The sequence below is a fragment of the Helianthus annuus genome, chromosome 14 (genome assembly GCF_002127325.2).
Source record: "Helianthus annuus cultivar XRQ/B chromosome 14, HanXRQr2.0-SUNRISE, whole genome shotgun sequence".
Taxonomy (NCBI): Eukaryota; Viridiplantae; Streptophyta; class Magnoliopsida; order Asterales; family Asteraceae; genus Helianthus; species Helianthus annuus.
In genome coordinates this window covers 53,472,308-53,484,660 of record NC_035446.2, presented here as the reverse complement: position 1 = coordinate 53,484,660, position 12,353 = coordinate 53,472,308, and the positions used below count along the sequence as shown (strand labels likewise).

Below are 12,353 nucleotides of genomic sequence, written 5' to 3'. Positions count from 1 at the left end.
GCCCACCGGTGACACGTGGAAAATAGGGGTGTGACACGTATGATTTTACTTTTAATGAAAAAGATAAGCTTATCGATGAACTCGGCCACTACATTTCTAATATGAAAAAAGATAGTCGGTTTGATAACCTGAATGGGGTTAGTGATCTTGCCAAAAGGATGGTGGAAACAAGGAAACACATTGAGTATCAGTTGGTCTATCGTTTAATAAAGTTGTCACTAGTTTTACCGGCTGCAACGGCTAGTGTTGAAAAGAGTTTTTCTTCAATGAAGCTTGTGAAGACAGAATTGCGTAATAGGATGGGTGATGGATACTTGAATGGTTCTTGCATTTGTTACATTGAAAAGGAGTTCTTACAACTTTAGGTAATGCAGCGTTTTCAAAAGATTAAAACTCGTCGTCAACAACTTTAGGTAGTTTTTTTTTATTTGTAAAGACTATCGTATTTTATATTGTGTTTTTAAATTTCTAATGACGATTTTCTTTTCATCATTGTATCGTACTTTTATTATGTGATGAACCTTACCCGATCCGAACTATCGAACCGACCTGAAATTCTTTATGTTCAGTCACATGAAATTGGAGTATCTAAAAAACCCAGTGTAAAAATTCCTGGATCCACCATTGATCCCTAACCCTTCGAAACCTATTTCTAAGTTATGTAAAGGGTATTTAGGGTATGTGTAGCTTGTGTCCTTGTCCTGGTGTGTACGTCGCATTAAACGGATTATGTTTAAGCATTGGTTATCGAATTGCTTTCAAAGAAAAAGTTTTTGAAAGCCCGAAATTTTGCACAAGGGTTACATAAAGTTTATATAATTAAACCACTTCTCATCGTTTTTAATGCACACATAGGCAATTAAATGCTTACATAAAACATTTCCGTTCATTATGGCTTATAAAATGAATAATCTCTAACCTTATATTCGTGATACACATTTTCTAACAAGAGTGTTAGAAAATTTAAGTCATTTTATATATACAAAGATGACCATTTGGATTTAGAAATCACAAATTAAAGTTGGTGATAAATCCCACACAACTACATCATCATTTTATGGTGATTTAATTCTTAAAATCAATCAAACATCAACTTCAATGTATGACCTTTTATTTCTAAGGGGAAGATTCATTTGAGAAGAAATTTAATGTGAGAAGAAAAAGAAGAAAGGACATATTAGTAAAATACTATTTCATTTATAACTCATATCATTAATTTTTAACTCTTTAATTAATTAGTCAACTAATCATTAATTATCCTACATATAATCTACAAAACCTACACATATCAAAATTTTCCTACATATACCCTACACATTATAGAATTTTATCCTACACAGTCGAAATTTATCCTACACACCTCGAAATATATCCTACACAACTCGTAATTTATCCTACACAACTAATAATTTATTCTACAATTTAAATTAAGTTGTGTTTTTAATTTGAAAAACGTATATATTTTGAAAAGGAGTTACAAATTTAATTTAGTTAGTTATTAAAGGGGAAGAATACAAATTAATGATTTTTGTAAGTTTACCAATATACCCTTATATTAAAATTAAATGCAAATATTAAATGAAGTAAAATAAAGCATTCTTATTGGTTGAAACTTCTTTTTTCTTCTTACAAAAAAATTCTTCTCATTTGAACCCTCCACTTATTTCTAAACCATACAAAGCATAATATAATGTGTTTATATTCATTAAAACCAATGCTACAACAAATTACGTATATGAAACGTTTACATAAAACATTCCAAAGCATTTGTAATTTAACCATTTTTAACAATCATGTTAAAGTAAAATAAATTCTAACGCGCACGTTAGAAATATTAACATTTCCACAAAATGTTAATTTGGCTTGTTATAAACACATATATGGTTGAAATAATTAAGTCATTTCTAATACCCACGTCTGAAAATAAACAATTAAATTGCTTCCAAACTAACGCTTTTCATGAACACGCATGTTAGAAGACAAATGATTACAAAAATCAAAAGTTAAAGGTTTAAAAACCGTTTCTAACACTTTTGTTAGAAGTAAACAATTACAAAAATTGCTATAAAACTTATCAATAAATACGTTCTAACAAGATCGTTAGAAATAAACGACTACATAAATCGTTATAAAACTTATCAGTTTATATTAAGCACTCAATTCTAACACGCTCGTGTAGAAATAAATGATTACGAAAATCATTATAAGGCTTATTAGTTTATATAAAATAAACTTATTTTTAACACTCATTCTTAAACCACGTTATATAAATAATATGATCTTTTCTAACAAGCATGTTAGAACATGAAACGTTTACAAAAAACGTATTGTTTATAAAAACAAAGCCGGTCGAACGCACACGTTAGAGAATTTAATGTTTACAAAAAAACCTATGTTTTACACTAATAAACCCGATCTAACAAAAAGGTTAGAAAAATTAACGATTCCGAAATCGTTTCAAAAACCAAACGGTTGAACAAAAACTATTCGTTTTGTACCACGATATAGGATTTAAGATTGTATCTCAATCTTAAGAAATCCAAACACAACAAGTTATACTACATACATATTTCCCAAAAAAAAAATATTTATAAGATCATAATCTCTAAAAAAATATTTTTTTATTATAAATTTTTTCGTGAACCCAAAATCCTTATAAATAAGGTTTTAAGATTGTAGCAACAATCTCACGAAATTTGTTTTAAGATTGTAGGACATAGGTCACAATTATAATAAAAAAAATATATAAATAAATATAAAAAGAGTAAAGATACTCTCTTTACGTATTTGGGAAATTGTACTAAACATGCCATGTACAAATCCTAACAATATAACGTATAAAATAACATATGTAATTAAACTGATTCAAACTATGGTCTTCAACAAGAGCTTTAACCACGTCTTCTTGTATGGTTCGTTGTGTTTTCAATCTGTTGTGTAGGCTTCAACGAAGTCTTGAACCACGTCTTCTTGTACAATAATTTCCTACGAAAAGAACAAACAAATGTTGACGGTTGTGGCTGAGGTACATGTTCAACACGCTTCCCTTAAAACAGATTCCGCGCCTCTACTAAAGACGACGCGTCTGTCTCCCAGGGTACAACAACCGAAGCAGTCTGTACTGTCAGAAATGGCCACACGCCCGAGGTTACATTAGATAAAATTATAGTGTTAGAAGTTGTGAAAAAAATGATACGAAGGTAACGAAATCGAATAGAGAAAACATATTTTTCTAAATACCTAACACATGGGTCTTCAAGTATTTCTTCTTTTCAAAGAACTCTCCATGTATTTATATATTTTTCTAGCCTACTATTTTTACAAGAGTAGAGGATGAATGAAAAGTCTCACCTAATTAGCCACTTAACTTGAGACATAAAGACTTAAATTAAAAAGACATAAAAACTCAATTCAAGAGTTTAGTCTTTAATTCACCATATGAACATGAAGAGTTTATTAATAATTATAATTTCATTAAATTTAATTCACTAAATATCCATTCACCAAATTTCCAACACAACAACAGATATAGGAATTGTTGTTAATTATATGGTGAATTTACCTATCTCCTAGCTACACTTAAATACAAGGAAGGCAACACTATAAAGTAATAGTTGAATATTCAGATACCGCGAAGGCCATCAAAGGACTGGGTCTTCCTCAAGTTCCAATGAAGACCGTCATGGATGCTGTGTAAGAAGTCGCTGGTGGAATCAACTCGACAAACAGTGGGGACCGGCCAAGCAGACATGCTACAAACAAGTGCATCTCCAGGCGCCAACTGTTTTCTGTCCTTACCATCAAAGGATACCCATGCATGACCTCTGCTGTTGAAGGGTACTTGAATCCTAAGTGTTACATGTTCAGGTAATATCAGAGGTCTGAAAGATAGCGAGTGTGGACATATTGGAGTGAATAAGATGCCAGGAACCTGCAAACAATAGTAGATAAGGTGATACAAAACTCATAGTTGGCATACATATACATAGCTATAAGAGAGAGACCTGTGGATGAACCATTGATCCTCCAGCTGCAAGGGAGTACGCGGTGCTTCCAGACGTTGTTGATAAGATCAAGCCATCTCCTTGTACACATGTCACAAATGAGTTATCACAATAACACTCCAGGTTCGTAAGGAACGATGATATCCCACGATCAATTGTAACCTCATTTAGCACAAGTATAGGCCCCCCTTCATTTTCATTTTCAGCTGCTTCTCGAACCACATGGCACTGTAACCGGTGCCGTAGTGTGATGCTCATACCACCCTGCAGTATTGATTTAAGGCACTCTTTGTAGCGCTCACTATCTGATTTAATCATGAGGTTAAAGATACAAATATGACTTTTTAGGCATGCTTGCTGCAATGTTTTTTCTTATTTAAAATTGAATGAAAGGATACAAAATGGGGTCATGAAACCCAAGGAACCTAAAGAAAACGGAACAACTGGAGGAACGGGTCCTTTAAACATGGAAGCAGCCTGCAAAAGGTAAACGAAGCAAACTCATTCACATATATGATTCATTATTATAATTTGAAATGTAGTAGAACATACCCAAAGCACTGTCCCATCTCCACCAAGAGTTATCACTAGATCAACTATCTCATGCAGAAGCCAAAACTCCTTGTCTGTGTACTAGTAGTAGTAGTTAAAACAGTAACAAACAAATATTGACTTTGATGGTCAACTTTTACATGCCTCTACGTGTGTAAATAAAAAACATACGAGTCTAGAACTCACCATCATTCCAGGTCTGTGCAAAGTTGTAGTATGAAGATTCAGTTACAAGTTCGGTTCTTACTCGTGGTTCAACATAAATGTTCAACTTTCTTTTCTCCGTCAACCACCTGGAAATACCACCAAAGTTATAATCTATAGCTCTAAATATTTAACTTCCTTAGCTATAAATGTAAGCTTTAAGTCCAAATTTCTGTGAGACATTATGATTCTCTTATTATAAAAAAGAATTATGTTCCACACATATAACATATATTTCTGAAATAATAAAAAAAAAATGTCATTTAGTGTTTTTAGAGCAATGTACTTGTCTTTTAAAACACAAATTACAAGTAACTGAGGCAAAACTAATAACAAGGTAAAGGAGAAACTATATTAAAAGCTTGCAGAGTTCTCATTTAATAAGAAAGAGCCTCATTAATCCCTCTTCATAAAAATAAGAAAAGACCTTGGTTTTAAAAAGCGAGAGGCGCACAAAAGCGACGAGGTCTAAAATTGAGGCGCGAAGCGCAAAGCGCAAAAGCGGTGGGCTTTTCGTACTCGAGGCGCAAGATGTTTATATAAATTTTTTTTTATATATCCCATACATATCCCATATGTTTTTAGCTTCCTTTAACCAAAATATAGCTATAAGTAAGGCTTTTATACCATTTTAATTACATGTACAAGTCAAAAAACCCAAGGTACAACATTTTTATGCAATAAAACGCCTAAGTTACATGAGGCGCGCGCCTCAGGCCAAAAAGCCCACAAAAAAACATCAAAAAATGTGCCTTTTGGTCGCTTCCTGTAATTACACAAGGCGAGAAGCAAAAAAGCCCCAGGCCCTGCGCCTAGGGCGCGCTTTTTAAAACCAAGGAAAAGACATTATCTGAACCAACCAAGGCATAGTTTAATACAAATCTTACCCATTACAAGTGAAAAAGAAACTACCTGACCATTTCTGCACAAAGCAATTTAACTGAAGTTGAATTTGGTTTTGTCAATATAAGCACAGTTTGAGGAGGAGATTCCCATTTCAAAGAAATCTGCATGCATGCATGCATGTCAATCAAATTAGAAAAACATACTTGTTTACTGCTGTGGTTCTACCAAATGTCTACCATATGTAAAACAGAAATACACTATAAAGAAATTTGAAAAGTCTACGACTGCACTGCATAACAAAAGCATACTTGTTTACTGCTGCGCTCTGCTGTAGTTATATGTCCCTTTTCGAACGAGACAATGTCATGTTTATGTTGGTCATCGTTATCACCACTGCTACACCATTGCAGTTTAAATGATGCCTGCAATATGAAATATTAACCACCAAAACTTTGTCTAAATGACTAGCTGAAACATTTAGCTATAAATAGGAAACTGAGGGACCCAAAATAAGTAGTTAGAAAAGACAAGAGGAAAGTCTAGGTATCTCATATCGATTTGTCACGAGTCAGAGTCATGCACCAAACCAACTATGGTAAGTATAGCAAGGTCTCAACGAACAACCACATATATTGACAATATATAACGTAATGATATCATTAACATACTTGGCTACCTTAAAAAAAAAAAAAACAAAAAAAGCAAAGTACCTTTTTCGTAATTTTAGTATCGGAGCAAGAGTCCTCTTCCTTGCTGTCCCGCAAAACCTCATGAGAACAAATCCCATTTTCCCCACAGCACCTTTGAGATACCAGTTCCAAATGCTCTTCTTTCTGCTTGTTGCAGTTGCCCGCATTATATGCCGCTCCTGAAGATGGAAAACAAGATACCTTTACTTAAACTAGTACACTCTCAAGTCTCAATCATCATGAAAAAAGTAGCAAGTCATAAAAGACAAGTCAATGATATTAGTTGATTTCAAAACTCCTAATAAACAATCACTTTATTTATGTGTTTTTATATTAAACATTATTGAAGGGTACTTTTAGTTGGGCGATTTTGTGTGGAGGCCCAATCAACGATCAAGGGAGGGGCCGACCCTAGCCTTGGGTTGGCCCACACGTTTTTATTTGTTAGTTAAATTGGGGTTTTAATTTAGCTGGCCCTAGGTATCTCTATGTGGGCTTGGGCCTAACTTGGGGATTAAGTTTCCTAACCCTAGATTAGTCTCTATATATTGATATCATTGTACTTGTAATTCCTTGAGCACCTGAATAATAAAGAAACCCTAGTTGCAGCACAATGGACGTAGTAGGTCCGCTGACCAAACCACTTTAAATCTTTGTGTCATTTATTGCTTTCGTGTGTGTATGTTCAGTTTCGTGTGTGTGTTCAATCCTAACACTTTTATCATTAATTTTCTTTTTTTTGTTTACGATTGCACTAGTGGAGTACTGGTGTGTAATAGCATGATTTGTGAGCAACAGACAGACAGACCTTTGTGCTGTAAGTGCATATTGCGGGCCCTCTCCATTTCGTATTTGCGTTTCCATTCAGCAGCCTCAGCTTGAGCAGAAGCTTTACCTTGTGCCGCCCGTCTTAGGACCTTGCTGACAGCTTTTAAATGACATAATAAAGCACAAGATGATGATGATGATCAGCATCCTATCCTATCCTATCCTATTCATGGAAATGAAAGGGCTTCAAGAGAATCACCATACTTCTCATGGCCTCTGAAAACTCTACAAGATTACCCTCCTCCTCCTCCTCCTCAACAACCATCACTTTCTCCGAGTTTGCAACTAAACCATTTTCCTGTTCCTATTCAAAAGGTCAGAGCACAAAATACTTTATTTATTTTAAGAAAAGAGTAGCCCAGCCCATTCATATGGTGTTGTAACATGTATATGTTATTAAGTTTCATCAAGTAAGTGGGATTTTACTATGAATTTGGAGCAGCTTTTGTCAACCTCATGTAAGTTCAAAGTCAGTAGTAGCTTAATTTCAACTCCTCATCAAATTAACCCAAAAAACCAATTTTATCAAACAAACGATGAAACCCCTAATTATCTATCAATCAGAAGCAAATGCCTAAAGGAGATAAAAGAAAGAAACAAACAAACAAAGAAGCGTACTGTAGACTTAATCTGCCCAGGTTTCATAGCTGAATGATCGATCGAGATTCGACTTGCGATTTGGGGGAGATTTAATGTTACGGAGGTGGTTTTGGTAGGTAACTTTCTTCATTTTCAATTTCATAATATTTTATTATTTTCTGTTTTTAGTTACAAATTGTGACACCTGTGTCACCGCGACCATCAAACAAATACCAAGCCGATGAAATATTGTATTTCATACTTGGGATCTTGTATAAATATGTGTATCTTCTGCACATATCAATTCTTGTTCAATTTCAAACTTTATATCGTTTTCTAGAGAATTATACGCAAACTGGTGCGTAAACGTACTCAGTTTAAATGCGACAAATACTCCGGAACATCAACATATACTTAACATACCTTAAATAACCTTTACATAACTTAGAAATAAGTTTTGAAGGCTTTGGTATGGCAAAAACAAGTTAATTCGCTTACAGGGACTAAACTTGACAAGCTGCAAAAGTATGCCGATTCGTACTAAAACAGACATTACGGAACATGCCCATAAGTTAAACATGCCATAAATATCCTCTCCATAGCTTAGAAATAGGCTTTGAGGTGTTCGGTGTGCTAAAATAAACTTTTGGATCATTCAGGGACTAAAAGTGTCAAAAAGTGCACAAGTTTGCACTTTCGCGCATAACTCACATTCTGAATACATCCGAACATCCAAAAATTTATGTAAGCACTAAAATAATTTATTTTAGTGTTTGGCATAAGAAAAATCCATTCGTCGCGTCATTGGGATCGTTTTTCGCACTTATGCGCATTCCGTCGTAATTAAGCGAACATCGCGTTCGTACGACCAAACGAACTGACATCCGGAATATTTTTGAGCATGTTTCATGTCCACAATGTTTAGGCATCATTTTAGGGCCTTAAAGTTGGCTTTACGGGCCTTAGAAGTGTTGGAAATGGCTTAAATATGCAACAGGGACTAAAACTGTCATTTCTGAAAGTTTGTGCTGATCAGACAAGGCCAGGCTGCCCGCCTGAGTTTTGTGTGTATCCTGACGCGGGCCGCGTCAGCCCTGCAGATGCAGAAACTCGTTTTTTGCTGTTTTTGGCCTTTCAATCACTCCAAAGGGCAATGCCCTTTCACAATCTCTGGAGTTAGGGTCATTATATGATACCACAACATCTTGACAAGTGTACGGATTAGATCGTGGCACGATATTCAAGAAACGATCCTAACGGTCTTGCTTTTCCTATAAATACCCCCCCCCCATTTGTGTTAAAACCCACAAAACTGATCAAAGAGCTCTAAGTTGATGCCATTGCTTCATACTTGAGCTCCTGGATCAAGTTTAGCTTTCGGGGACCCTTCGTAAGTGTTCTTTCGTTCTTTTAATCGCTTTCTAGTGCTAAAGTCAAACTCTGTTTGACTTTCTGCGTTGACCAGCCTATGGTCAACACGAAGTTCGTTGGAACTTCATAACGTGAGCATGATCACGATGGTTATAGTCCATAGTGACTATACCTACTGATTACCACGTTATCTAGGCTCAGTGACGAGTCGTAGTTTCGGCCAAAATGCGCATTCTTGCGTATTTTGTAACCAAACTACTCGTAGGTATCAGAACCGTTTTTTTATACCAAACCTGTTTTCTAAACTTAGTTAAGCATGTTCTAACATGCTTAGCTCGTCACTTTTAGTTTAGTGCTTATATAGGGTCGTAAGGTAAGCGACCTAAACAATCGCTTATACTTTCGAACCCGACCCATTTGGTCGATCATTAGGATCTGACCAAACACATTAGGTGACCATAATTGTATAGGGAATAACCTTCCGAGGTTATACCATATGGTCACGACGTTAGGCGTTCCAAACGCGTTTTACGCGAACGACGCGTTAAGGTAGCATAAGCTACCTAAACGGGTCGTAATAGGTCGTAAGCACTTAGGTTAGGTTTCATTTTAGTATAAAGGATTTGTTAAACCATATTACACGAGTCTCCATACTCGTTTGGTTTACGAACCCGCATACTATCCGATCCTCCAATTTAGGTCCGGTATATTAACATAGTTACCTATATTAGGTGCCGTTTGATATCCGTGATCTTTAGCATTATTTGGTTGTTATACAAGAACTTCAAAGCAATCTCAGGTGAGTGCATAGAACCCCATCTTTTACATGTTTTCGAGGAGTTTATGTGAGTACATAGAACCCCATCTTTCAAATGCTTTCAAGGTGTCTATGTGAGTACATAGACCCCTCTTTTACTGTTTTCCAATCTGTTTTGGGGTGAAACACATGTGCCTACTTGTTACTTTCGTGCTTTCCTGTTTCCACATCATATACTTGCTATGTTCATTAGTACATTTATAGTACATGATTTCAATACATTTTATGCTATGTATGCCCATTGTGTGCATACTTAGTACATCACTTTACAATACATTTCATGCTATGTACGCCCATTGTGTGCATAGTTAGTACATCACTTTACAATACATTTCATGCTATGTACGCCCATTGTGTGCATAGGTAGTACATCACTTTACAATACATTTCATGCTATGTACGCCCATTGTGTGCATACTTAGTACATCACTTTACAATACATTTCATGCTACGTACGCCCATTGTGTGCATACTTAGTACATTATTCTACATTGCATTTCTATTGCATATGCTCATCCAGCATATGAACACATTATACTACATTTTGAACCGTTGTAACCATTTGACTATGTGAACCGTCTTAACCCTTTGATTATATGAACCGTTCGTAACCATTGAACCGTGTGAACCAGTTGTATCTGTTGACATGATTTACATTTGACGATAGACATTTGACTATACATAAACATTTCTACAATAGTTAAACATTACATCTTGATGGTTTGGTTTGAGTAAGTGATTTAAGTAACAAGGCGTGTGTAATATGATACAAGCATGGTGGATACGCCATTGGTACTTCCTATATATAAGTGTTTGTATGGTATTACATATCGTAGCGTTATTTGAATCATTTCAAATTTGAGACATATAACATTTTATACAAATAACACACTTTTCACAAGATATTGATTTACAAACAACTTATCTTATGCAAACTCATTTTACATGGTTATTCATTTAACCATACATTATTCTCTTATTTATACATATCATCTGATCTTACCGTTTTTCAAATGATTTACAAGACAAAGCAAATTACAAGGTTCATGACTAAACATTTTCTTAAACATAAGTCATGAATTCTGTTTTCGCAAAACCTATGTATCTCACAGGCATTTTTATGCTGACGTACCTATTTTCACATGTGTTTTCAGGAGATGATGCGTAGGACTTATCAAGACATACTTAGGCGGACCTGTGCCTTAGTGACTTAAAACGAGACAAGAACTAGTTAATTTATGTTATGTACTTTTTGGTTCTTGTTTTAAACAATGTAAACTTTCATGTTTGATTAATAAAACGAAACTTCATTTGTCATGGGTTTGAAACAATTAATTCTGTCCCAACACTCCCCGACGTTTCCGCCGCGGTTGCATGTCATACGCGGTCGGGGTGTGACAGAAAAGTTGGTATCAGAGCCAATGGTTATAGGGAATTAGGTTATTAGTAATGCTTTGACCTAGTCTATAACCTTCCTAGGACCCTAACGCGAGTTTACTTGCGTTTAGTCATAAAACAATACCGTCACCTATCCTTAGACGACGACCACAACAAGAACATAAATTTCAAAACCACTTTGAAAACTAATCATCTGTTCTACGATGATTGATTACTAGGTTTTGAACCCTCTGTTATAAGGTTTTGAACCCCTTTGAATTTTCAAAACTCTCGTCAAAGTTTTGGGCCCGAAATAGTGTGAACACGTGCAAACTGGAAGAGTGAATGCCTGTACCATGGGTTTTCTGTCTAAGGCTAGAGTGTTCGTACAAATCCACATAATCGGACCAGTCACTCTTACCTGGGAACTCTTGGGGTGAGTGTCCACTTATAGGCGAGCATGTCTTCGCGATACACTATGAGGATCTATTTGCTTTGACTCAGCCTTGGTGTTGTTTGTTTGCTTCGTGGTTCAAACAAATGACCATCAACCATAATTATGGTCGGTAATTGTAACATCCTATTCTTACCCAATGCCATTTCATTTGTTTTCTTTCTTGTTTCTCTTTTAGAATGCCTCCTCGACGCGAAAACCAGATAGCAACTGCCGAACTGGCAGAGATCATTGCGCAGCAAATGGCTGCTCAATTCCCAAACCTCTTTGCTCAATGGAACCAAGCCAACAACAACAATAATGCCCACTGCAACTTCAAGACGTTCAACTCGGCTCAAAGTTTTCTGGGTCTCAAGGAGTGACTGCACTTCTGCAATGGTTCGAGAGCACCTTCAGACATGTTCAATGTCCAAACGAGCGAAAGGTAGAATTCGCATCTAGCATCTTTGATAAACGATCTTTGACATGGTGGAATGGTGTGATGAGAGATAGGGGTGCCGATGTGGCACTGGCTCAAACATGGCAAGAGCTTCGAGCTCTGATGATGAAGGAATTCTGTCCTCGTCATGAGATCAGGGCTTGGAAATGGAGTTCGACGATCTTAAGCAAGTTAGCGGTGAGCATCAAGCCTA

General features: G+C 35.8%; 1 protein-coding gene across 5 annotated transcripts; it reads right to left on the bottom strand.

The window, feature by feature from the left end:
• Positions 1-2,727: 2,727 nt before the first annotated feature.
• On the bottom strand, positions 2,728-7,848 carry LOC110908381 (probable NAD kinase 1). Of its 5 annotated transcripts, none has more exons than XM_035983205.1 (12): positions 7,742-7,848; positions 7,328-7,427; positions 7,104-7,223; positions 6,317-6,474; positions 5,915-6,028; positions 5,673-5,767; positions 4,743-4,849; positions 4,557-4,630; positions 4,403-4,481; positions 4,005-4,309; positions 3,631-3,931; positions 2,728-3,116 (listed from the first exon to the last, which is right to left on the bottom strand). In XM_035983205.1, exons 1-12 carry the CDS (start codon positions 7,766-7,768, stop codon positions 3,034-3,036), a joined length of 1,563 nt encoding a protein of 520 aa, XP_035839098.1. In that variant the 5' UTR covers positions 7,769-7,848; the 3' UTR covers positions 2,728-3,033. The 5 variants fall into 5 exon arrangements, with proteins under 5 accessions (XP_035839098.1, XP_035839100.1, XP_035839101.1 ...); XM_035983207.1 differs by having other exon boundaries at positions 7,550-7,760; XM_022153314.2 differs by having other exon boundaries at positions 2,929-2,985.
• Between the last annotated feature and the right edge of the window lie 4,505 nt (positions 7,849-12,353).

Excerpts from the sequence above, each read along its gene's own strand:
- LOC110908381 (XM_035983205.1), bottom strand. The coding sequence starts at position 7,768 with ATGAAACCTGGGCAGATTAAGTCTACA. Across the intron at positions 7,428-7,741 it reads CTGGGCAGATTAAGTCTACA|GAACAGGAAAATGGTTTAGT; the intron begins GTACGCTTCTTT and ends CCTTTTGAATAG. Across the intron at positions 4,631-4,742 it reads TGCACAGACCTGGAATGATG|ACAAGGAGTTTTGGCTTCTG; the intron begins GTGAGTTCTAGA and ends ACTAGTACACAG.